The sequence below is a fragment of the Patella vulgata genome, chromosome 4 (assembly GCF_932274485.2).
Source record: "Patella vulgata chromosome 4, xgPatVulg1.2, whole genome shotgun sequence".
Classification (NCBI taxonomy): domain Eukaryota; kingdom Metazoa; phylum Mollusca; class Gastropoda; family Patellidae; genus Patella; species Patella vulgata.
This window is the reverse complement of record NC_065882.2, coordinates 24,826,572-24,854,004: the sequence shown is the minus strand read 5'-3', so window position 1 is coordinate 24,854,004 and position 27,433 is coordinate 24,826,572. Positions and strand designations below refer to the sequence as shown.

At 32.8% G+C, this 27,433-nt stretch overlaps 1 protein-coding gene across 2 annotated transcripts; it reads left to right on the top strand.

The window, feature by feature from the left end:
- The first annotated feature begins 259 nt into the window (after positions 1 to 259).
- On the top strand, positions 260 to 27,433 carry LOC126817500 (coiled-coil and C2 domain-containing protein 1-like). 2 transcript variants are annotated; one of them, XM_050544510.1, is made up of 28 exons: positions 260 to 421; positions 3,057 to 3,174; positions 3,489 to 3,592; positions 3,976 to 4,114; positions 4,638 to 4,718; positions 5,759 to 5,874; positions 6,678 to 6,759; positions 6,845 to 6,976; positions 7,555 to 7,703; positions 8,004 to 8,076; positions 8,665 to 8,964; positions 9,556 to 9,695; positions 10,134 to 10,190; positions 10,428 to 10,559; positions 11,450 to 11,508; positions 12,007 to 12,123; positions 12,538 to 12,611; positions 12,836 to 12,891; positions 13,721 to 13,772; positions 14,190 to 14,289; positions 15,078 to 15,168; positions 15,503 to 15,643; positions 16,216 to 16,227; positions 16,390 to 16,406; positions 23,594 to 23,651; positions 23,924 to 24,053; positions 24,496 to 24,620; positions 26,161 to 27,433. In XM_050544510.1, exons 1-28 carry the CDS (start codon positions 362 to 364, stop codon positions 26,194 to 26,196), a joined length of 2,751 nt encoding a protein of 916 aa, XP_050400467.1. In that variant the 5' UTR covers positions 260 to 361; the 3' UTR covers positions 26,197 to 27,433. The 2 variants fall into 2 exon arrangements, with proteins under 2 accessions (XP_050400467.1, XP_050400468.1); XM_050544511.1 differs by lacking the exon at positions 16,216 to 16,227.

Sequence of the window (27,433 nt, the reverse complement as noted above, 5' to 3'; positions counted from 1 at the left end):
ATTCTCCAATTACCATTTCATTATTATCATCTGATGTTTCATCCATCTTCTAGTTGTATCAACAACTGCAACTTTTGTAGGTGCATGCCTAATGTAACTTCAGAAATTAATGCATTTGTAAACAAGAAAATCATATGACAAATTTCTCTTCTTGCACTTTACGTCCTTGACCTGAAATAGATTCGGGTATTCAGACTCTTTTTGTAATAGAAACTGATAATATTTGATAATCCCGACTATGAAACGGATAACTCTCATGACCCAGACAAAAAAGTAAACATTTCCGTTGTTTTGGCTGGTTGAAGTATTTTGCAATAAATTTATATTTATTTTAAAATAATTATTGTTCAAATAAAAAGATATGTCTGGACGGAAAGGTGAAGATCGATCTAAAAGGAAAGGGGCAAGCCTAATGAACCAGGTGAATATAGATGTTAAATCAAATTTTTCCGGAGACAGCTTTCTTTTCTCAAATCTCTGAGTCTGGGTTGACTTTTTATTCTGATTCATAATCATAGTCATGCCTATAAGTATAATTTTGTTTATTAGTCGATAATGTCTGACAATATTTATCTGTCAACATATGCAGTGGACGGAAAAGACGCAGGGCGATCTGGATTAGTCGAATCAGAATAAAGTCCCCTCTTTTTGACCCGTAGTTGTACTTAAAATTGTTAGGAAACCAAGCTGATTGGGACCATGGCTGATTCTGATTGGGTCCACCACTAGGCTGATTCGGACCACTATGAGGCTGATTCGGACCACATGATAAAAAAATACTAGAAACTGAGGTGCTTTTATGTACGTTATTTATGTTTATATTCCATTTTTAATGTCAAAGTGACTGTATTAACAGAGATTATCTCAATAATCATATGTAAATTATTATACGTTTTATTCAATTTAAACATGCCATTTTTATTTTATATTATAAACTTCATAGCTTGTTTCGGAATCCATTATATATATTGTGTGTAATTATATGTTATAGAAATACTGTTTAAACCAATTTACGGTATGTTAATTTCAATAAGGCATACAAATTTGAAAACTAATACTAGAAATTACTAATACAGTAGCATAACGGAAATCCGAATCCATTATACATATATTGTGTGTAATTATATGTTATCGAAATACTGTTTAAACCATACAAATTTGAAAACCACAATCATATAGTGTACTTTTATAATATGTAAATATTTATTGAATAAATAGTGTCAGAAAAAAAAATTTGAAAACTAATACCAGCAATACAGTAGCATAACGGAAATCGGTAATTTAAAATATGATGTATATAAAAGCAGTCAAAATGTTTATAGGAACCTTGTTCAGAAAATAAACATAATAGTAATAGATTTATAGACTCAATTTTAACATAAGTAAACATGTAGGTAGTATCGTGGAAAATGTACTATATTACTACATGAAAATTACTCAGATCTTACTGATAGCCACAATAGGGAATTTGTGTGATTGGATCTGATTATTTATTGGATTACTAGGCTTGTTATTAATTAACAATAAATGGTGTGATTAGGTTCTTGTACTACTACTACTACCTGGTGCTTTAACTTTGTTTAATGTGTATTTGTATATATTGCTAAGAAAATTTTACACATTTGTCAACCAATTTAATGTATTTGCATTCAACACTTGTCTAGATCAGGAAGGTCTCTGTCTTGGCTACTACTTGGTTAGATTACATTTATCAGAATATATAAATATGGTGGAAAATGTGCTCACATCATTGCTCCTTGAAACTTGGTTAAAGATGCCTGTGCCAATTGTCTGTCATTATTTCAACTTCATTCATTACAAAATATCGCATTCGTTGCAGTAATTATACTGGTATGAGGCTATTTGATATTGGGTTACAATTTGATAATACTGGGTAGTATTTATTGTCATGCAAACATATTTTAAATACTCTCGCCATTGGTCTGATTTGGCCTTATCATGGTCCGAATCAGCCAAGAATCTGGTCCCAATCAGCCAAGAATGTGAAGCATCTTCTCTGTGATTTAGCTCATTTGTATTGAAGCCATCAATCACTAATTACATTATTTATTGTCATTTTTGTCTTATTATCAAATACATGCAAACATATTTTAAATACTCTCGTCATTTAAATAATGGTCAGAATGAGCCTTGTCGTGGTCCCAATCAGCCAAAAATCTGGTCCCAATCAGCCAAGAATCTGGTCCCATTCGGCCACAAATCTGGTCCCAATCAGCCAGGTCACAATCAGCCAGGTCACAATCAGCCATGGTCACAATCAGCCGATTACCCTTGTGCGAGGGGTTTTATTATTTTTCGAGTGTGTCAGACTCTGGATGGTTTTTATTTTATTTTTTTTTATGCAAGACTATTTCTTCCATGGGATGTGGTCATATATATAACTGCCATAAACCGAAATGACCAAAATTTACTTTGGTCAAAAACACTATAATTTGGTCAAAACAAGTTCCTTTAGGTAAGGAACTGTCTCTGATCAGACGGTGGGGAAGAGCAGTATTTTACTATATTTTCATATTGAAACCATCTAGGAAGGGCTAGGAACTGTCAGCGGACATCTTCCGATCAGAGACAGTCAGACGGTCAAAACGACCAGTAAAATGTTGAAATTTCAGTACCAGTTCCCATGTGCGTGTTAAGCAGCCATATCTGAAGATACTAAAAATAACAGCGTTGTAAATACAAACAATTATAAATCCGTTAATTGAATATCCATGGGCCACTTCCTTGAAAAAGCAATATAAAATCCTAATAAATATTTGATTTGAGTACATATGTATATAGTTCCTGATTCCCAGAACCATTTAGCCCAGCAGTCTTGTTTAATTATTCCTGCACCTAACTTGTTTTGTGTAAGTTTAAGAATGATTAGAAAGGATTTGAATCTGTTGGTATATATATTCGAAGTTGTTTATGGCCTGCTCCTTTATATTTATGGAACTCTAAATTAACATGTTCATTTAATTATAGCCTAAATAAAATAATGTTTAGTTTTCAGTTCAGTACTATTAAGAATACCTCTTATTTTGTTTTTGTAGATGGGTATGGGAGGAATGGATGATATGTATGGAATGGATGGAGATGATGATTTTGAGGCTGAATTAGCTGAGTTAATGGGAGAAGAGAGACCTAAAAAGGATGCACCGAAGAGAAAAGGTAGAAATTAAAGTTATATGTCCTCGATATATCATAATACCTAATCATCAATTACAAAACCTAGAGATAAGATATATTTGCTAAAATCTGCAAATTATAACTTTCTTGCAGTGTGTTATACATTACACTTTCAAGACGATTACCGGATCAAAGCTGGCAACTGCACAATCAGAGGCTGTTATAATGGGCTTATTACATTTTTTTTTTTCTGGCCATTTCAAATATCATCTAAAAGATTTGAACAGGCTGCAATTTACAGAGATACATGCATTTATTAAACTGTTTATTTAATGTTACCAAATTACTATAAATAGCTGAGGGAGTTAATCTAGATATGATCAATAAATTAGCTGCTGAAAATATGAAAAGTTTTGACTCAGATGAAGAGATGTCTGACACAGAGGATCCAGAATTGCTGGTAGGTATATACTGTGTTTGAAATTTAAAATGATATCTTGTATCAAGTATTTTATGTTATCCCTTCAAAGCCTGAACTCCCAATCGACTAGACCCATCTGGAGCTCACAAGGGTGATTTGACCGAATTTTAGAAAACTTATATCCCCTGAGCAGCATATGACACATTTGCTAAAAAAAATTAGGTCATGGTCCGAATGGCTAAATATTTTTTTTGTGTCATTGTAGTGCCGTTAATCGATTATACATTTACATGTATATTATTTTCAAAAAGCAATTTTGTCAAATTGTGCTTTTAATTTTGTTTATTAATACTTGGTTATTGTCTCACATTTGTGAACAGTCCCTACTTATTTATAAGTAGATGTTAATTATAATTTTGTAGGCAGAATTAGCAGATTTAGCTGGAAGTTCAAGTCCTGAAAAGTCTCCAGAAAAGGAAGTTAAGAAGCCAATGATACCACCACCTGTACAACCTAGATCACAACCTTCTCAACCTGCTCCATCACAAACACAAATATTTAGTAAGTCTTTTTATCATAAAAATTCTGACTGAAACACAGATCTATTTACTTTCTTTATTTATAGTTCAAAGTTTTGTTTTACTTGTCTTCACTACACTAGGATCTGGAAGAGTTGTTAAAAAACCAGCTGCCTGAATGAAGAGAGGGATTGGCTAATCAAATGGTCTGTTGAGTCAAATCTGAAACTGTGGGTAGACATTCGCAGCCATAGAAAAAAAGAAAGAACAAAAGTTGTATTTCCGAATGGCCACTTGAACACTGATGCTGATTGGTTAATCATAAGTCAAATATCAATGTTTGACCCCTGACTCGCCATTCCCACTACAACCGGTCAGGGGCTATCGAAAGAGGAATAGTAGCTATTATGCTGCTTGGTTATTTACAGCACAGGACAGTTGTCACTTATAACATAACACCAAAACAATTCATACACGAGGTTGAATAAATTTCGTAATAAATAAAATATGAAATGTCTGCAACAGCTTGCCTTCTTCTTTAATTAATTGTTTTTGCTATATTGCAGTGCCAACTACAAGTGGTACACCAAATCAAGCAACAGGTGGACCAACTGCCAGCCCTTCAGTATCACAAACATCAACAATTGGTATGTAATTAGTTACTTACTTCAGTTCTTACTGTTTAGCTCATGGTGCTAGTAGTCTAATCAATTGGTCACCTGAATCAAACGTACATGACTGGAACTTGACATAGCTCAATGGAATACATGGTTGTTCTAGACATAGCTAAAACTCTTTAATATTGGTCAATATATAATATTGAATTGTGTTTATCTTCAAGTTCTATACAATTGAATTTTTGTTTTAGAAGAATAAATGGAAATTAACCTGTTTAGTAACTTTTAGTTAAAATTATCAATAGTGAAAAACAAAATCTTAACACTGGCTTTATGTATAGAGGTAAAATTTTCAAGGAAGATAGAGAGATTGTCTTTACACAAAAGAAATTAAAACATAAAATCAAAGTTTGTTTTTTTAGCCAAACCAAGGAGGTCTATCCAATTTAATTCATGAAGGATGATGTTCTTTTTGACTTTACTTTTGTTCACTGGCAAATAAATCCAATAAGTTGATCACTTTCAAATTAAGGTATCTAATTGTTCCATCTGAGAGAGTTGGGTTTAAATAAGAGCATTCATCGTGTTTTGATTTTTTGCCATATGGGTCAAACAAAAGCTGTATAGTGACAGCAAGACGATTTACCCAATACCATCTAATACTTACTAATTACTACCAAATACCACCATAATACCTCATTATTGTGATTGAATTATACCCAAAAAATTGAGTTGAATCGAAGAGTTAGCAAAACTTTTGAGGATACAGTGGGAAAGTCTATTTATAGTATTAGTACCTAATGGGTCAAGTGCCAAATATTACCAATATCTCCCAATTTGAACCCAATACTACAAAATACAACCACTTACTACCTTAGTATTATCCAAAACTGACAGAATTCTTCAATTACTTCAATATCAATGAGTTGATTCCTATAAACATTTGAAATATCTATTTATAGTATCAGTGATTAATGGAACATCTTAACATTGAATAAATAATATATTGTCCGCAAACTTTGGTGATGGATGAATTTATCTAGTAAAGAAATTGTTTTATATTTGTTTAGATAAACAAACGCACAGAATGTTAACAAGTAGAAGAGATCAATATAAACAAGCAGCTTTACAAGCCAAGCACAACAATGATATAAAAACGGCTTCTCAATATGTCAGAATTTCTAAAGTAAGTAGATCTATTTGCTGTAATATTTATTTTACTTATTTAGTCATTTGGTGGATCACGTGGCTAAGTGAGTAAGACGCTGGCTCGCTAGCCTGGAGGTCAGGTGTTCGATCCCTGCATTGGCCGAGAAAGTTCATTCAGATTTTCCGGCGTGGTTTCCCCTCGTCAGTGATGCAGGATGCAGGGCCTGGCAAGGACAGCTGTCTAGTCGTTCGGATGGGACGAAAAAATCAGGTCCTGTGTATACATTGGCATGCACGTATAAGAGTAGGCTGTAGCGCCGCTGCCCGGGCAAAATTTCCCTCATAGCACACTGTATGGCGTATGCCCGTCTTCATTAGCCCAGGTTAGGAGCAGAACAGTAGGACGTTAAACCCCATTTCATTTCATTTAGTCATTTAAGAATTGTTTTTTAGTTTGCCTAGTATGCTGATGTGCCTAATCTGCCAAAGAAAGTTATCCATAATATTTAGACATTTATCTATTTATCATTTTTTTCCTTCAAAAGTATGCCTATTTATGTCATACATGCTCTTGATCAGGATTAGAAAATGTCAGCAATGACTTGCACTTTGACCACGGAGATGAGCAACTGGTCACAACTGTAGTCGACCACATGAGCAACTGTATATTGAGTATACGTTAGAAAGATCTATTGAACTTTGAATATTAACTGTTTTTAATTACCAAGACTTTGTGAAAATGGTCTTCGCAACATTTGTGCTTTCAAAAACACATTTTCAATTAACAGCCATGTTAATGTAAATGTTATATTTATGCTAATTTCATAAATTATTTTACAGCAATTTGACAATGTTATAATAGCTTTAGAGGAAGGTAAAGAAATTGATCTATCCCAAATGCCTCCATCGCCACCACCAATTAGTAAGTAGCTATCTTGTTTATATATAAATCAGAATTTTGATTATATTCATTTATTTCGTCAGTACTAAATGTTATAATTTTCTAGGTTCATCAACTACTATTCAAGCAGATGTGCTGTCTAGAGTACAGCCCCCTGTTTCTCAAGTTGAACGTTCTTCTATGCAAGCAACTGGTGATAAAACACCAGAACTAGAATTGCCTACAACTACACATGAAGGTACAGATTTAATAGTTAATGCAAACAACTTTTTATACAACCACATTAAAAAGTGGTGGTGTATTGGCTCTGCACTTCTCTTCGCGAGTCTGTCCGACCGCCACAGGCTAAATTTATCATACGATTGACTAAGATTTATCCACAGTGCTTACATTGAAGGCTATTGATTATTAATGATTTTCGATAATTACAGTTACAGCCTTTCTTTAGGCGAGAAACACATAATTACTTCACAGAATGGTTTGCGTAGTGTAGCTATTTCCCCTGGCCATTGCTGAACTTGTTAAAGGGATTTAGGAACAAACTACAACAGTAGGTTTGTTTTATAAAAAATGAAACTAAAATGTTAGCACGATGCAATGCAGAAAAGACAGCTTGAGTTACTACAGAAATGACAACAAAGGTTGTGCACTTTAGTGAGCTTAATGTTTAGACAGACAAATTCTGGTGGTATTTTTATTACAATAGATATTCCATTATTTTTTGTAAATATTTGTAATAAAATATATGCTAAAGTGATATTTTTAAGTATGAGATAATTTAAATTCTATTTTTTATATAATTGAATTGTTTTACAGAAGAGAAAGATTTATTTAAAGCACCAGAAGAACCAACGACAGTAATGGAAGCATTAGAACAAAGATTAGCTAAATATAAAACAGCAGAAGAACAAGCTAAAACAGCTAATGAGAGTGGTAAAGCTAGACGAATGGGGCGTATTGTTAAAGTATGTTATTATTATATTATGTTTTCCAATGTATACAGTATATTCTAGTTTTTTGAATATATGTTGTCATTAACAACTCTGAACAAGTTATTTTACTTTTGTGAAAAGTTATTATTTCTTAAAGCTAAAATAATTGTAGATATTGATAGGGAAACTGTCCAACATTTTTGTTGTATTAAGATAAGAAGTTAATGCACCATGGAATTCATACGAGCTGAAGTTCGTCAACATAAATATTTCTTTCTTCAGTCTGTATTTCTATGAATTTTATCAAGTTATTATATGAATGTTGAATTCTAGCAATATCAAGATGCAATAAAATGTCATAAAGCCGGAAAACCAGTAGATTACGAAGAGTTACCCACACCACCAGGTATATATAATTAACTCCATTAAACAAATCTGTTGAAATGTTAATTTATTCATTGAGACAATCTGATTAAAACACAGTTCAAAATTTCGTTTTACTTGTCTTCACAACACTAGGATCTGGAAGAGTTGTTATATAACAGGCGTTCTAGTTGATGTGAGGAATTAGCCAATGAAACGGTCTGTTATGGCGAGTTCTTGGCATGCTTTGCACGAAACTGTGGGTAAACCCCTAGAAACATCAACCCTGATTGATTAAACAATGTCTCACGTCATACTGTCAAAAGTCGCTCGTATGACCCCTGACGCAACCTCCCAGTACAACTGGTCATATCTTCCCGTAGTGTAGGCCATCGAAAGTATAACAAACAAAAGTATAGATCTGAATTTTAATCAGATTGTTCATTGAGAATAAATGAAATTCTGACAGAATGATTAGATATAACTTAATAAAGCTATTATAATGTCGGTAGATCTATCATTCTATTCTTTTAGATTTACATTATGTCATTCAGTAATAGCTAGATGCCAAGAAATTAGATTTTAAATATCTGAAGAATAATATGAAGTATAAGTTAAATTGTTATTTTAGGTTTTGGACCAATACCTGTTGGTGCTCCATCACCTGCTCCATCACCTAAGAAACAACAAGCGATCAGCAGTGGTGGTGGTGCAGTAGGTGGCATTCCGAAATCACCAAGTACCGGTGCAGTAGGCGGAGCAGTTGCAAGTTCTTCAGCTCCAGTAGTTTCTCCCCAGAATGCAAAAGCAGCATCTTTAAGACCATCGCCACAACCTAGAGCTCCACCAGCAATGGCTGCATCTCCAAATTCTAGCAGTACATCTGTTCATGGTGGTAAATCGCCAGGACAACATCCCAACAGAGGAGAATGTAAGAGATGTGTCTTTTCTTTAACCTTTTTAATCCCATTCAGTTATAATCGACTTTTTGATACATTATAAGTTCGGGGATTGGTTGGCCGAGTGGTCAAACACAAGCAGTGTGGATCATAAGACCTTTTGTGTATGCAGGACATATATGCTCTCTCAATTAATATATTTGAATCATTATATTAATAATATTATGATGTTGGTATGTGTTATTTGTATAAAGTTCAGAGAGAGAGGGAGATGGGGTTTAATGTCCACTTGACACAAACAAGGTCATTTCATGACTAGCATTTGGTTCAATTTTATTTTGATAGTTTGCTTATGCATAGGGGTCTTTAGCAGTGGGGGGTGGGGGCAACCAAACAAAGGACCTGTAGAAATCCCACGAGGTTTGACAGGCGACCACACTCCTTGTCACATACAAGATGGGATTCATAACCACACCAATTGACCAATTTACTCAATAACAGACCCAACCCCCCTCATAGACTTCAGACTTGTATACATTTGAGTTTTGTTTTTTTGACAGTGTTCGACCTTTATACCTTTCTTTTATTCGTGTTTGTTGAACAGAAATATTTTTATTTTGCAGCGGTAAGAAAAGGTCACTCTAAATCAGATCAACAATTAGCTTTTCTTAAAGAAAGATCTGAAGAATTTAAAGTTTGTGCCTTAAATGCAAAGAAAAATAATGACTTAGAGTTAGCTAAAAAATATATCAGAATAATGAAGGTAAGTGCAATGATAATGCCAGTAGTTTGAGCAATGGTTTATTACTTGCAGTTTTTGACGATTAAAATCAAAACTCAGACTAAATCACTTTAGGAAAAATATTGTTTTAGTTCATGTAGGGTATGTTCATTTATACATAATCCACCTACCATTAGTAGTTTCGGTCAAAATGTAAGGGTGACATGTAGGCACAGTTTAAGAAGTTTACAAAATGTACAATTGCAAAACCTGTAGTTTCAATAATTTGCCAACATTTTCATAATAAATGAGGCCCCAGTTGAGATAAACCCGTTAACAATTTATATAGAAATTGATGACAGACACAAAATAATTGTCCTGATCAACACAACTTACAGTAAATAAACGAGGTTCAGTTGATTTTTTTTAGAGTTTTGTTTTGTTATATGATTTATTAATGTTTTATTTACTTGTTTACAGGGCTTAGAACCAATGATATTAGCAGCTGAGAGTGGTTTACCTGTTGATTTATCCCAGGTAATTACTTCTTTTATATGTGTAAATAATATATCGCCTTTCTGCTCCTCTTGATTAAGCACTTATCTAATTGCTTATTCTTTTGTCTGTGGTGTTCTTATTCAAATGCGGATTCAAATTTAAACTTTATAAATGTGCATCTCTACCCAGATAAACATGTGTATCAACTAGAAAAGATGTGTATGATTGCAGACCTGTTAAAAAGAGAATGATTTATGATTGTTTTATTCTCTTTAGGTACCTAAATCACCTAATATGCCCGATGATGAAGACAAGTTTGTGATAGTATCAGAAGAAGATTGTGTTCCCACCGGTGATAGAACAGAAGTATATCAAAAACTAGAAGCTGATCTCGTACAACAAATTAGAGTAAGTTATAGATAGTTCACATTTCATTAAATCATTGATTTAATAATTCTGAACAAAACAATTACTAGCATGCTATGGACCAGGATTTGTAATGATGTCATTGCAGCCATCTTGGAATTGTGATATCAAAAATCGAAGTCTGTCAATTGATGCGAAATTGTCAATGGAACAATCATAATTGTACATGAATTGGTGGAGCTTTATACTTTTATAGAAGAGCACCGACCCCGACCCTCTTCGAAAAAAAAAAAATAACAAGAAGATGAGTATCCTTTAGGGTCCAGTTCCTTAAACGGTATCTATTTATGAATCTGTAGAGTTATATTGCTTTAATCAAACGGAGTAAAAAAATTTATTTTATGATCAGTAGTGGAATACCGCGTTTTATCAGTGAAATAAAAGTGTTATTCCACTGGCTAGAAGCGGACAAAGTAGTCCATGTTGTTTTTACCTAAAATAATTGTAAAATCATAAAATAAATAGAACATTTGTCGTTTTGTCGTGAATAACATAATTTATTTCATCTCTAAGGAAGAAAACGTTTATATTTTCACTCATTCTACGCATTCGTGAAAATATAAGTTTCCTTGCTTCTCGATGAAATAAAATATGTTATTCGCTCAAAAACGACAAATATCCTCTATGTATTATTGCTGATAGTGTTCACATTAATTCATGTTAAATCAGTAGATGAGCGTGTGCAGAACCTTGTTAATTCTCTCTAATTTATCTGTTTTCCTGGTTACGTTAAAGGAACGCAAACCTTTTTTGTTTTCTTCTTTCTTTCATTACAGATTAAATGTAGTTAAATATATATGGATCACAATAGATTTATTTCCTAAAACTTTTAGCATTATCTCTCTTTATGAATTCGATTTTACTTTATTTAGATATGTGTAACCAACAGTCAACATTATACAAAATTAGGTGATGTACCTGCTGCTTCAAAGTAAGTTTTATTTTCCTATTTTTATGAATGAAGTTTGGCTGTACTTTTGTATTTAAACACGGGTTCTCGTCTGCCCATTAGCTTTGATTTCGTAAATGCAGGTCCAAAATGCATTGAATGAATGGATGGATGGAATGCAGTTCAGCTTCATACTTTTCTGCACCAAAAGGCATAAACGAAGATGGGCATACGCCATACCGTGTGCTATGATGGAAATTATGCCCTAAAAGCAATTAAATTCCAACTGTCAAGGGTTCTCTACACAGGACCTTGTTTTATAGCCCCATCCAAATGTCTAGACACTGTCCCTTGCCAGGTGCTCAATCCTGTACCACTGGCAAGAGAAAACAACACTGGAAATTCTCAGGAAATTTTTTCGGCTAACACCAAGGATGGGATCTCCTGGTTACTGACTACTGAGCCAACATTCATCATAGATATTTACCTTGTATTTGTATAGATATTTCAAGTAAAATTAAATGCATTTATTATGGTCAGGTTTCAGAAATTAGAACAAAATTGTAGAAAAGATCTTGATGCTCTGAAAAATGCCTTTAGACATGGTGACCCAGTCCCACGATTTCACTACGAAACAAAGAGTTTCTCTATGGTGCAGTAAGTAGATACTAGTATTCACTGGTATAATTATTCTACTATTGTGATAAGTTAAGATGATTAGATCAATTTGATCTGGGTCAAAAATAAAATTGTTCTTTTCGATGGATTTTATGTGTTGATTTAATTGGTGAGGTTGGTTTTCATTCAAAATTTTGTCTTTAGATAAAGCTTCGTTAAGATATAATTGATAAAGTGTATTGGATTCCTAAAGAATCTAAAATTAGTAAACAAGCCAGTTTCCTTTTATTTTTTTTAAACAAACATTTAATGGTATGGAGCTTGTCCTGTCACAAATCAAAAAATAAACACATCAGATCCACCAATTATATACTTTATTTTGATCTAATCACAATTTTTTTTGCTTTTTTAAACTCTTATTCACTGAGTGAAATGAATTTTATTTAATTGTAGAAGTAATTCTGATCTGGGTGATAATGATTTGGAGTTAGTTATTGTTAGAGGAATACAGTATAATTTACCTGCAGGTGAGATTCTTTACCTTTACCCTCCTAGAACACCTGATAACACTTTTCATGAATATTTAAAGATAACAACAAATTATGTTGTACTTTACTATTCTTAATCCTATCTATTTCAAATGTTAATGTAGGAGTTGAGATTGTACACTAGGTTTTGACTGCGTGTAGATATTTACAGGGTTATTTTGTATTTAGTTAGATAAAGCACTCATCTATTTTTTTTTTAACAGATTATGAAGAAAAGAAGTTTGATACATATGTAACATATGATTTTCCTTTTCCTACAGTAAGTTCATTACTTCATTTATTTGGTCTCCAGGAGGAATATTTGGTTATGTTCATATTGAAGAAGTATATTTACAATCCAAATTATTTTAAATATTCCAATATTGGTGCCATTACAAAGCCTTGAAATCCTTATGAATGGGAAGAATAGTTTCTTGTTTGACAAGTAGAATTGTAATTAGAAAGAGAGAAAGAGAAATGGGGTTTAATGTCCACTCGACACAAACTAGGTCATTTCGGGACTAATATATGGTACAATTTTATTTCAATAATTCGCTTGCGCGTAGGGGTCTTTAGCAGTGGGAGGAAACCGGAGGACCCGGAGAAAACTCACGAGGCTGGACAGGCGACCCTACTCCTTTTCACATACAACTGGGGAATCGAAACCCTGCCAGTTGACTCAATTACAGACCGTATGAACTATGATACAGCGCGCACGTGCTAACCATTCAGCCATCCAACCCCCCAGAATTGTAATTAAGTGTGATACCTATTAAGATGGGTTTGTAAGCTCCCCAAGTATGCTCATTCTAAAATGATCTAAGCTCAGACTGAATAAAAGTTGAGAGGGTTTTGGTTACAGAACAAGTACAGCTGGGGTTTTTTTACAGTGTTAACTGTACATACACTGGACATATTCCTATCACTCCCATGTTCATCAAGAAAAAGCTCACTGTCTGTGTTTATCTCCGCTAATTCTGAAGTGATTATGCTCAAATGAATATTGAAATTCAAAAGCGACTTAACTATAGCAAACTAAACTACAATTTCATATCCTTTTAAAGAGCATCACTAAACATTATAATTCATGAATGATTTTTATTTTGTAGGAAGAAGGTCAAAAAGGTCAATCGTCCACAGTTAAAGGAAGTATAAATCCAGGTGTTTTATTTATTTACCTTATTCAAGATAATAATGAATAATTTCTATATCACTGCCAGCTCTAGTGCCCCAATTGTGTGAATGGAACATGGACTAGTTCTGTGACTCTAGCACCTTGAGACAGTCTAGTATACAGTAGTTTCAGATAGTTTAGAAAATGGGCTACAAAGCTCAATGTAAATAATATCACTTGCCAGGCTCTCCGTCCTGTAACTCTGATAAAGGGGAACCACACCGGAAATTCCTGATGCACTTTCTTGGTCAACATAAGGATTGAACACGGGACATCCAAGTTAGCGAGCCAACATCTTACTCACTGAGCCACCATGGCTCCTCAATTGCTAAAGAATGATAGTACTGTATATAATGCTGTCACTCCAAACATTTTATCATGTATATCTCATATTATGTTTTCAGAATATGAAGAAAATTTCAAGATTTCTATAGCTAGAAAATCCAGATCATTTATTCGGGTTGTAGAAAGAAAGTCTATTAAATTAGATGTTTTTTATAAACGGTACATAGAAAATATAACATTTTTAAATCTATATTTTATCTCATTGCCATTTAATATATTTCATGTGTGTAATGCATTATATGTCATTAAACTACGTTAACAAATATTCAGATTAAACCTTGCAGTAGATGAAAAGTGTTGTTACCTACATTATTGTTTACTTACTTGAACAGTTATCTTCTATACTTGCAGTGTTAAGTATACGATTTCTTTCTTATTTGGGGGATTGGATGGCCGAATGGTTAGCACGTGCACGCTGTATCATAAGGTCTGTCATTGAGCCAACTGGCGTGGTTTCGATTCCCCGGTTGTACGTGAAAAGGAGTAGGGTTGCCTGTCCAACCTCGTGGGTTTTCTCCGGGTCCTCCAGTTTCCTCCCACTGCTAAAGACCCCTACGCGTAAGCGAATTATTGAAATAAAATTGAACCATATGTTAGTCCCGAAATGACCTAGGTTGTGTAGAGTGGACGTTAAACACCATTTCTCTCTCTCTCTATCTATCTCTTTTTTATTTTACATTTTGTGAGCTCAATAATTACTTACAGCCAATAATTTTTCCAGATAATAAGTTTGCAAGTTGCATTAGATAATCTGATTATGGTTATTCCACTAAAAATTAGCCAGGAGTAGAACAGCACAATTTAAAGACCCCTTCCAAACTGACAAAATAAGTTTTTATTTACAGGTAAATGGAATGGCCCGTAGCCTCAAAAGAATAAATCTATAAGTGCCATCTACACAATGTGCCAATGAACTAAGATATATATGTTTTATTTTTCTATTTTAGAGGGTTTTTTAAGAGTGAGAAGTTATTGGGATCTATAAATGTGAAGCTACAACCATTTGAAAGTAATTGTGTAATACATGATAGTTATGATGTAAGTATATATAGCCAGATGTTTGGATTTATGATTATCAACCGATTATAAACAAAACATCGACATCCCCACTCTTTTTGATATACCAGTCATTATTGATTAGCATGTTCAAAATTTTTATGTCACATTGTAATATAACACTGATGACAAATTCCAGAAAAAATCACAATATTGTAAAGATCAAGAGAACTGCTGGGATCACTGTCTTGAATTTGGCAGAATTATACTGTGGGAACCGTGATACACAGTCACTATTCCTAGCACTATCCATTTTGTATGCCAATCTAGGACATTTATTATGATTATGTTTATTTTGATGTATTATATGTTATAGTTAATGGATGGTAGGAAATCTGTTGGTGGTAAATTAGAAATTAAGATGAGAATACGAGATCCAATGAAAAGTAAACAAGTAGAGGAAGTGAAAGAAAAATGGCTGGTCATAGATCAGTTTATGAGAACAGCAGCTTCTAAGGTAAATCTAAACTGGGGCCTATATCTTTTCAACTGAACACTTTCTGTCTTTATAAGACTCGTTGGACTCCAGAAAACTAGGATATTAAACCCAATTTCATTCATTCATAAGCACAAAGAAAAATCTTAAAAAGAAGGTGACATTCATGTAATGAATCTTTAGACGTATATGATTGATCCAAGGTGTTATTATTATTTTTATGATGTCATATATACCAATAGTTTTAGGTAACCAACAATATGTCATTTAGAATCATATATCTCCAGTGTTTAGGATGGAATGGGAATGGAATTTACTTTGGTCATTTTGATGATAGTGAGGCCCTTCCACCACTTCTTCATTGGGTTCCAACTGTCAGTTCCCTGACTATAGCCTGATTTTATGGTTAATGTTCTTGTAAAATTATGTGAACTATATTATCAATAGGCAGCCATTATTATTTCACTAGTTCATAAATATATTAAACATGATTTTAGTATCAGTCTAAGATAAACAAGAAATATATATATATATGTTTGTGATCATGTGACATATCTTATTCTAATTTTTTATTTTTTTATATTTTTTTTCAGAGCCATATAGCAGTAAGTAATAAAATGATGATTTAGCTGTTGTAGTTAGCTGTTTTAGAATGTATATATTTTTAACATCAGGTGCATGAATTGACTGTAGAAATAGAGAGGAAAAGATAATTTCTTTAATTCTAAGACCACATGTATTCAATATTTATTTTTAATCTATTTTAGCCCCCGAAACCTAAAAAGTAAGTAGATTTATATGTAACCAATTAAATACTTACCAAATTGCTGAGTGAAATTTACATAATTATTCCTGTCATCATCATCATCATCATCATCATCATTTCACTCACCATAGATTTATGTCTAGTGTGGTATTGCAATTATAGTGATTGTTAATAACTACTTAAAGTATTTATGCTTATCCAATAAACTTAATATGTGGAAACTATTTATGATTATGGATCACACAGTATTACTAGATTTTAGTGTAAACTATTTAAGAAATACATATATGTCATTATAAAGTCAATCTTTTCACTGTCACTCAACCACAGTTAATCATTTCACTGGCACTCTCGTTCAATAGATGGAAGTTATGTACAATTTTGTCTGTTATATTATATGAAATTCCTCCATGTAATAGTATTTAGATATAGTTATCACACATACAAATGTTTTTGTTTGTTGTTGCCTCTCTTTGGTTTGACTTCATCTTTGTATCTTTCAGACATTATTTTTCATGTTACGCTTGCCACTTTGTTTTTTTAATATTTATGTTTAAATATTTGAATTAATTTCAAGTGTTTTTTGACTGAAAATCTAAATTAAACAAATTGTTTTTTGCATGTGTTTTCTTCCTTCTATAATGCTCAATAATAAATCTTTGTTAAGGCATTGGGAAAGCAAGAATTTCTATAGAAGAGTGCATGTATTATTTGATATGTTTTGTACCTGAATTGTACATCAATACTAGCTATTCTATTCTATTCTATTTGTTTAATTTTCATGTGCATGATATTTTATGTGATGTAAAACATACAAATAGTTTCTGACCATATATAATGAAAAAAACTTACAAGGGCAACATATATTACTAATATTATGACCAGCCCCAGCTAAATGAAACTGAAAAACTTTGTTCTTTGTATATCAAATACAGCATGTTTTTACTGGTTTTGTTTTCAAAACAGAATTTTCTTTTATTTCCCCAATGCTCAATGGCAAAAATATTTTCTGTTGGAATCCTGCTTTGTTTGTTTCAACACGTTTCAATCACTTTACCAACTTCAAAGCTAAATATATCGACCATTTTTCTACTTAATGTGTCACAATACATTTTTCCATGTATGACTCATTTAGATTGATAATAGTATAATTTTAAAAGGTTATTAGAAAAAATTTCTTTGCCTTGATAGACTTTGAACATTTTCGATCTATTTTTTATTTGGAAGTAATCGTCTTTCTTTTCTGTCTTATTTTCGTTTTAAGTAAATCTTGAAATAATACAAAAGATTAAGTAAGATATTTTTTTTTTTTTTTTTAAACAGAGGTACCATGTCAAGTATATGTGTGATGACATAGGAAAATGCATGTGCATGGAGGCATTCTAATCTCTTGTCTTGTGATAAGATGAAATCAAAAGTCATCTCATGAAAGATTCATGGACTCATGCATTTAATTAATGAGTTGTCTAGTGAAATGATTGACTTAAATATAAAATGTGTGATTATAGTCATATGCTGTATCTTTTTCTCTACCCTATGTTTATTTTTATACGCCCACGGCGTCCACAATTGCTTGTGGATGCTCTAGAGGCTAAAGTTAATATCTGATTGACTTGAAATTTATACAAAGTGTTTAAGGCCATGAGACAAAGAAGCCTATTGATTTTCAGCGATTTCCGATAATTACTGCCAAAGTTATGGCCCTTGATCACTTCAAAAAATCTTGTGGATGCTCTAGAGGCTAAAGTTAATATCCACTTGACTTTAAATTTATACACAGTGTTTAAGGTCATGAGACGAAGAAGCCTTTTGATTTTCAGCGATTTCCGATAATTACTGTCAGAGTTATGGCCCTTGATCACTTCATAAAATCTTGTGGATGCTCTAGAGGCTAAAGTTAATATCCGATTGACTTTAAATTTATACACAGTGTTTAAGATCATGAGACGAAGAAGCCTATTGATTTTCAGCGATTTCCGATTATTACTGCCTGAGTTATGACCCTTGATCACTTTGAAAAATCTTGTGGATGCTTTAGAGGCTAAAGTTAATATCCGATTGACTTTAAATTTATACACAGTGTTTGAGGTCATGAGACGAAGAATCATATTGATTTTCAACGATTTCCGATTACTGCCAAAGTTATGGCCCTTGATCACTTTGAAAAATCATGTGATGCTCTAGAGGCTAAGGTTATCATCCGATTGACTTCAGATTGATACACAGAGTTTAAGATCTTGAGACAAACAAATATATTGATTTTCAATGAATTTTTATGAGTTAAACAGCTAAATCCATTTTATTACAAGTTTCGTATAGTAAACGTTAGCATGGGGCAGAACTTTATAAAAACCAAACAAATTCTAATGGTTTTCTGATAATTACTTCATGAGTTGTTACTCCTAATCAGATTTTAGTGTATTATAAATGTTTCAGTACCGAAAAAAGTAAAAATATGCGACAACACTTGTTGACTGCCCGGACGATTTAGCTGCTGTGGGCATATGTTTCGTTGCCTGGCAACCCATATTTTAATTTCATTTACTCTAGCCCAAATTGTCTCTGTTTTTTTAAAAAAAAACATTTTATTCAGATCTGTATCTAAATAGGGATTGGGGAACAGGAATCGTCTATATTAAACCCCTCTGCTTCTAGTACAATGAATATCATTCAGGAAAAAATATTACCAAATTTGTATATAGTGTAAAAGGTCTTGCAAAGGTCGAACGATTGGTCTAACCTTGTATTTGAAATATGGAGTATATTGGTAACTAGTGAACTGAGACAGTTACCATGTTAATTATACACACGTATATTCTATTTAAAAGAATGCATTTCCAAAAAAGTAATAAAATGCCCATGTCCACAGTTAGTTGAAGGCAGCAGTTTTAAGCAGAACCAAAGCCTTTTTGAAGACAGGTATATGGAGCTATTGTTTTTAAACTGGATTGCCCTACCTTTGCATAGCAACTATAGAATCAAACTAACCTATTGATTGCCATCATTTTTAAAGATACATTATGGGAGATTCGATAACGAGTTGGCAGTTCTCACTATAATAATTAAAAACTAAGTAACGTAAAGGCAATTTGCTGAAAATTTCATTCAAATTGATCCACTATGAACCGAGAACTAAGCGAATGCAATTTCATCATTTCTAAAGTCAGTACGATAAACAGCATAGTCTCGATTATCCATTTAATCGTTTAATCGAGAAGGAAAGTTATGCAGTAAATCGGCTCACAATCCACTTAAGATCGCAGGCTAGCGATGCCATCTAGAGTTGATTATGGTCTGGATAAGTTAAACATGCATTATGCAAGAGCAAAGTCTTTCTTTAGGCCTGAAATGTTATCTAAATTATCAATAAGACATTAACTAACTTATCCAGACCATAATAAACTTTCGATGTCAAGGCTAGCCTTCAATGTTGGCTGGATTAGATTCCTATAACGTGATATTTTATAAAGACAATGAAAATGAAAGTGAAGTAACATGATAAATCAATCCTCGGCTGTTTTAGAGCTTTTTCCTTATATTGAAAATGAGAACCAAAAAGATATGTAACTGATACTTTTTACTCAAGTCCTATGCACAAAGTACCAAATCAAACCAGGTACTAAGTCAAACTGGTGAGATACATTATTTGGATAATGTATTTATCTGCATTCTTTCCTTTAAGGGGTAAGCCTATCCAGCAGTATTCTTATTCCACCACATTGTGTAGCAACCTGGTTTGGTTAGGATTTGAACCATCAACTCTTCAAATATGTCTGCCAAATGCTAAAATCACGTCTTAAAATTTATAAAGTTGTTTTTATATGCCCACATTTTCATGTGGACGTATGTTGTCATCGCCCCTGTCCATTCGGACGTCCGTCCGTCCACAATTTGTTTGTGGACACTTTACAGGTCGCAATTTTTATCTGATTTTGACAAAACTTGAAATATAGGTTCATCTCCCTAAGATCTCAGTTCCTTTCAAAATTGTCATGTATCAGACCATAACTTATGGATTATGGCCTCTGATTGTACGTAAAATCATGTGAGAGGTTGTGGGCACTCTAGAGATCAGAATTTTCATCTGATTTTTATGAAACTTGAAATGCTTTTTTAAAACCCAAATATCTTATTTCCTTTCAATGTTCATGCATATCAGATCGTAACTTCCTGAATTATGACCCCTGATTTTACAAAAAATCGTTTGTTTTAGCTTGTCATCCTATAATGATAGTTGAGTTCGAATTTTGTGAAAATCAGATCAAAACTGCTGGACAAAATGGACACCCCTCACACGCTAAGAAGTATGTAATTTCAAGGTTGTGGACCCTCTAAAAGTTACAATTTTCATCCGATTTTGATGAAACTTGAAATGCATGTTTATAACCCTTTCAATATTCGCGCATATCAGATTGTAACTTCCTGAATTATGTTCCCAACTTATGAAAAGTCACTTTTTTATTTTGTGGTCCCTATCTAGAAGTCACAATTTTTATGCGATTTTAATGATGGTTGAGTTCGAATTTTGTGAAAATCGGACCAAAACTGCCGGACAAAATGGCCACCCCAAGTGCACAAATAGTGTAAAAGTATGTAATACCAAGGTTGTGGACCGTCTAGAGGTAACAAGTTTTATCTGATTTTGATGAAACTTGAAAGGTATGTTTATAACCCAAAGATCTTGGTTCTTTTTGATAATCGCACATATCAGACCATAACTTCCTGGATTATGGCCCCTGATTGTACGAAAAATCACTTTTTTTTTTTTAGCTTGTTCTCTATCCATCTCTTGCAAAATGTGGGCGTATCTTGCCTGGCAACCACTGGTTGTTAATTCAGGTCAGCTGTAATAGAAATAATACTGATGAAGTATTTATTTGGCTTCCTTAGTAAATTTAATAGACAAGTATAACATTGGCCCATTTTACCCAACCAGGAAATGACTGCAGTGGATATGAAATAGCAAAGGAAGAAATTGATAACTTATCAAAACAATTTATTTTTTGAAATTTTTTGTAGTTTATTTTATAATGAATTTAACTACCATTGTTTATCTATTATATATGTATATTTCTATTTTATTATACAATTATATATTTATTCAATATTATAGAAGATATTTTTATACACCCACATTTTCATGTGAAGGTATTATGCTGTCGCCCCTGTCCGCCTGTCCATTCACAATTTATATTTTGTGAACACTCTACAGGTCACAATTTTTATCTGATTTTGACGAAACTTGAAATATAGGTTTATATTCCAGTCCCTTTCAATATTGTAATGTAATCAGAGCATAACTTCATGGACTATGTAATACCAAGTATGTAATACCAAGGTTGTGGTCCCTTTCGATATTGGCATGTATTGGACCATAACTTCATGGGTCACTTTTTAAGCTATGGACCCTCTAGAGATCACAATTTTTATCTGATTTTCAAAACCATTCAATTATATCACCTTACACTATAATGATGGTTGGGTTTGAATTTCGTGAATATCGCGCACGCAGATAGTGTAAATGAATGTAATACCAAGGTTGTGGACCTTCTAGAGGTCACAATATTTTTTCGATTTTGATGAAACTTGAAAGGAATTTTATAACCCAAAGATCTTGGTTCCTTTCGATATTTGGGCATGTTGGTCTGTAACTACCTGGAATATGGCCCCTGATTGTACGAAAAATCACTGTTTTAGCTTGTGGTCCCAAAACTGCTTGATAAAATGGCTGCTTCTTGAATGAAAATAGTGTAAAAGTATGTATAATACATTTTATAGAGGTTTCGTAACTCTTTTAGAGTGCTCACCTTCTTATTTCCATTGAGTGACTTGATAAACATGACTATTCAACCATGTTGTAAACATTATTAAGAGGGTAATAACCTGCAAGAGTTTATTAATCGCTGGGAAATCAGGTAGTGGGAAATAGTCAGAAAGCTTGTGTCCAAATTCCACCTGTTAACTTGACTGACATTTATATTTGTGGAATTGTATTCACTTGAATATATCTGGGATGTCTCCTTTAAAGATAATGCTGTGGGAATGTTAATAAAAATTATGAAAAAAATAAGAAAAATACAATCTGGTTCTAATAGACTGGTATTTTCACTAAATGTACATTATAGTATATCAGTACAAAATGTCCACCAGGATGGCAAAATCTGTCATATCATCAAAATTCTATTTTCTTGTATTGTCCAAATTGTATTTAAATAATACACCAACTGTCAATTTATGTTAAATAGGAAAAAAGTTATGTTTAGACACATAAAAATTATTATAAATTTAAAAGTTGAAAATGGAGGATAAGTTGATTGACTCTCTAGATATTATTCATATAAAAACATAATTGAATGGGATTTCTGGCCAATTTTGCTATCCTGATGCACATGTCTAATTTTTAATTTGACTTCAATAATAAAAATATAGATACAATGTGTGTAAATTGATGGATTTGTGTTCTGTGTATGGATCTGTTGTAACATATAAAGTTGTTGGAATTTTATCATATTTAAAAAAGCTACCAATTAATTTTGATGCTGGGTGGTTTTAAAGGTTCAGTGATTACTTACCACTGTATCTTTGCCAATTACATACATAATTATCCAGATTCTCACAGCATAGAGTTTGGGCTAGGAATTAACCTGTTTTATTCACAAAAATATATGTGGGACTGCTTCTATATTAGTATGTAAACAAATATCTTGGAAGCTACTGATTTAGATAGGCATCACAAATTGTTGATTATATACAACTTGTATAGATCACCAAATCTCATGTCCGATAGAAAGTCTTAAATATGTTTAAACATCATAATGTTGTATATTATTTATTCATCATTTAGTTTTGTTTGGCATAGTGGTGAGTTTTACAGTTTATATATGTAGTTAAAATTATGCAGTTGGTTGCATTTGTATGACTTATGGAGGGGCCCTTTCTAAATTTCTAATATCTGTTATATACCAGTAGTCTCTTGTTGCTAGCTTGAATGAACAATATTAAATAATCATTAAGTGATGTGTGCAGGATGTTAATCATGATGGAAAATTCTGTCGGAAGTTCTGGTTTTGAAAAAAAAAGACCAAAAACAATCATATCAGTGGTGATGTAACTATTTTTATCATAGCATTGACTGGAAACCAGTCTACGGTGGGATGGGAGTGTTATTTCCCTTTCATGATTTTGTTAAATTTTATATTTTACAGTGAAGGTACCTCTTGTATAGATGTTTTAAAATTTGAAAAACAACAATTAGACAAACAGGTTAGTAACATTTAGAAAGATTATACCTAACATGGAGTGTGTCAAGGGGAGTTTATCGGTTGCCTTTCAACAAAAACATGAACCACTCATTATAAATTCCTAGATTATAAATCAATGTAACCTTCAGAAGGCATTTTGGGATCATATATTTTGTATCTCGTCGTTTATCGTGTATTACAGCTGGGTATAGCGGGGAGTTAATTTCAATACCATTAATTGATTAATAACTGTTTTCTGTTATTAAAGTGATAAATACATATTTTTTAAAATAGATTTCTGCTTTAAAAGACAGTTTAACAGAATTACAGACACAGACTTTAAAACATAAAAGTTGTTTAATTCAAGAAAAAATAGAATTACAAGAAAAACATATACGGGAGGGAGGAGCACCAGCCTTGAAGAGTAAGTTGATATTTCAGATAATAAAATGAGAATGACAAGTTGCTGGAGAGTGGATGGTTAAAATACTGACTCTAGAATGTCCTGAGTTTTAATCTGGTATAAAAATTGGCAAATGTAACCATTTACATAAAACGTATCTCTTGTTTATCCTGATGTGACATGTGTGAACTGAGATATAATCCAATCAAGTTTGTATTTTAAAGCTCTTGTATAAGTGTGCAAGAAAGTAATAAAGAGTTAAACAGCACAATACATAATTTCTGGAGAGGCAACCGCATGACAGCACAATTTTAAATTTAATAAGGTTTATAACACAATAGGGGAGAGATGAGATTTCATGTCTAACTTATGTTGGCGAAGACTGGAAAACCTGGAGGCAACACAACTATATTAGATAGATGACCCAAGTTTTATAAAAATGTTACATATCTTGATATTTCAGGTTATCTGATAGCAATTCAAAGTGAAATACCAGCTTTTGTACAAGAAGCCCAACAATTAACAAAAGTTGGAGAAATCCAGAAAGCACAAACCATATTAACAAAGAAAAAATTGGCAGAAAAAGAGGTATAATATATGTTAGAAAATGTTATGAATGAGCTATAGTACATAATGGTAATCAGTGGTAGCTTACACTGTACGCTATTTAGGCTATGGCAGAGGGTCCCACTAGTACTGCAATATGTGATGAAAACACACATTCCAAAATGTCAGACTCTTTATGTCAGCCAGAGGAGAGTCAGAACGATAACCCCCTGTTTTTTGTCTGCTTTTCAAATTCTCAAACATTCTTACAGATTATTTGAAAGCTTAGTTAACGGCCTTTCCAAATATGTATCTTACATCTTTCTGCAATATGCACCTGTATGTTGAAAGTTGTGTCCAAAACAATACTGATATTTCATGTATGTGATAAAATTAGAAATGTCAATACAAGGTAGGTCTATTCTCTTTGGCACAGCTTTGGGACAGGGCCGGATTAACAACAGGACTTGGTGGGCCCCAGGGCCAGATTAACAACATTGGTAATCTCCGAACATGGTCGGTGAATTGAGGAACTTTGGTTTCTTCAACGTTTAGCCCCTAGACTATAATTATTGGTGTATATAATATGTATAATTTCTGTATAGACTACATTATTTACGATATTTCACCTTACGGTTCCAACAAAACACATTTAAATTTAGGTTAGCGGTGTTCAATATTAATCAAAAATTAACTCCAATCGGTTACTATGTTGTTATGTATCACTGACCGATTTCAAATTATGTTTGATGTAGTTACATTCATGTGTGTGGAATAATACTGCCTGAGTTCTGGTCACTTGTGTTAGGTTATGGACCCCCTACATTATCAAGGCCCCAAGACCCCCACAATGGTTAAGTCATAGAGAGATCAGACATGAGTGTTTGAAAATTATTCAACTACCACTTTTATAGTAAATGGATGATTGTAAATCTCTTTTGAGGGATACAATTTACAACATCAGATCACAACAATAATGCACCACAGATCAATTCACTCAAAAAAATTGAATACAACAGAATGGGAATGTTGAAAATCATGATATTATTGTACAAGTGTGGCTTTTAAAAAAACTGGGGTTTTGATCCCTGTATGGCCTGAGAAAGTTCTCCAGGATTTTCCAGTCCGCTTCGCTTTCTTCACTGATGCAGAATGGAGGACCTAGTAAAAAAAAGCGAATAGTCATTTGGTTGGGACAAAAACAAGCAGGTCCCATGTATACCATTGGCACCACATTAAAGATCTTCTGACAGTTGCAAACTGAAATAAGAGTAGGCCATAGCACCACTTACTTCCCTCACAGAACATCATATGGGATATGGTCATCTTCATTAGGCCAGTCCAATCTCGTGGGTTTTCTCCGGGTCCTCCGGTTTCCTCCCACTGCTAAAGACCCCTACGCGCAAGGGAATTATTGAAATAAAATTAAACCATATGTTAGTCCCACAATGACCAAGTTTGTGTTGAGTGGACATTAAACCCCATTTCTCTCTCTCTCTCTCTCTCTCATTAGGCCAGTTGGTGCAGTAAGATGTAAAACCCCACTTCATTTTGATTTTTTTCTTTTTTTTTTTCATTTTAGTTTGCTGCATACAGAAGTAAATACCCAAATTTATAAACAGACAATTTATCCAATGCCTGTTTTTATTACAATATATGCATACTATACTATAGACCAGCCGTTGTTAAAAATTGATGTTATCTTTTTAGTGATATAATTATTTTAAATAGTACTATTTACATTTGAAAACGTCAACAATATTTATGTTCTACTTCTGAAAAGGACCCATGTATTGTTAATACATTGAGTGGGTATATATTATATTATTTACTAATGTAAATATGGACATTTATGTATGTATATTTTGTGATGTAATGGTTTAAGGTCTATATTTTTATACACTTTGTTGTGTTGTGATATGTTATATTTCCTTGTTTTTCTTGTGTTTATTTTATATTAACTTGCATCACTAGAAGAAAAAAAATATACCTAGTGCAAGTGTAGACAAGAAGTGTCCTTATTTGACACAAGGTCAATCACCGATAAAAAAGATATTCTCTATGAATGTTGAGTTGCGCTTTTAATTATTCAATGCAAGCACGAGTCATCATAGGTCACAAGCCCAGTTGGAAGTAGGCTACGCACAAAATCTTTGCAAAGGTTTGACTTTGAGTTGTTTTATAGCTATGCATATTCTTTATTTAAATAAATACACAGAATAATTATAATGTTAATATATGATGTATTTTGATTATTTATGGAGATTAAAACTAATGTCTTCAAGGGACGGCAGGATGGGGTGTTACTGATGACTTAAAAGGCGGGAGGGTGTTGACACTGAGGTTTGGGGATGGAGTGTTGAATTTTATTTCTTAAAGTGATAATAAGAAATAATTCAGAAAGTTAGCCTTTATTACCAGAAAGAAGTATACTGAGGTAAAACCCTTTACACGTATTCAAGAAATTGTTTTAATAAGGCCTCTTCTGTATAATAGGTTAATGGACATTGAACAAATATTTTATAGAGTTGAGGTAATCATAGAAAATATTAATTATCCAGTGACATAAGCACCGATGTTACAATTAGTTATGTTTTATATTATGTTTAATAAATGTTATGTTGTGAATGTTAATGGTGCAATGTTAAACACTGGAATGTACTGGTAATATAATTAAATATTTAATATAATGCACATTATCATGTATTTATAGTATAAAGAAATTCTGTTTATGTTTCATCCTGTATATGTATATAGATTTTAGTAGTTGTATATAAAACCCTTTTGTACATATAATACTGGCTTCATCTGTTGTTTTTTTTATTACTAAAATATATAAAGTTAATTTCAACCTA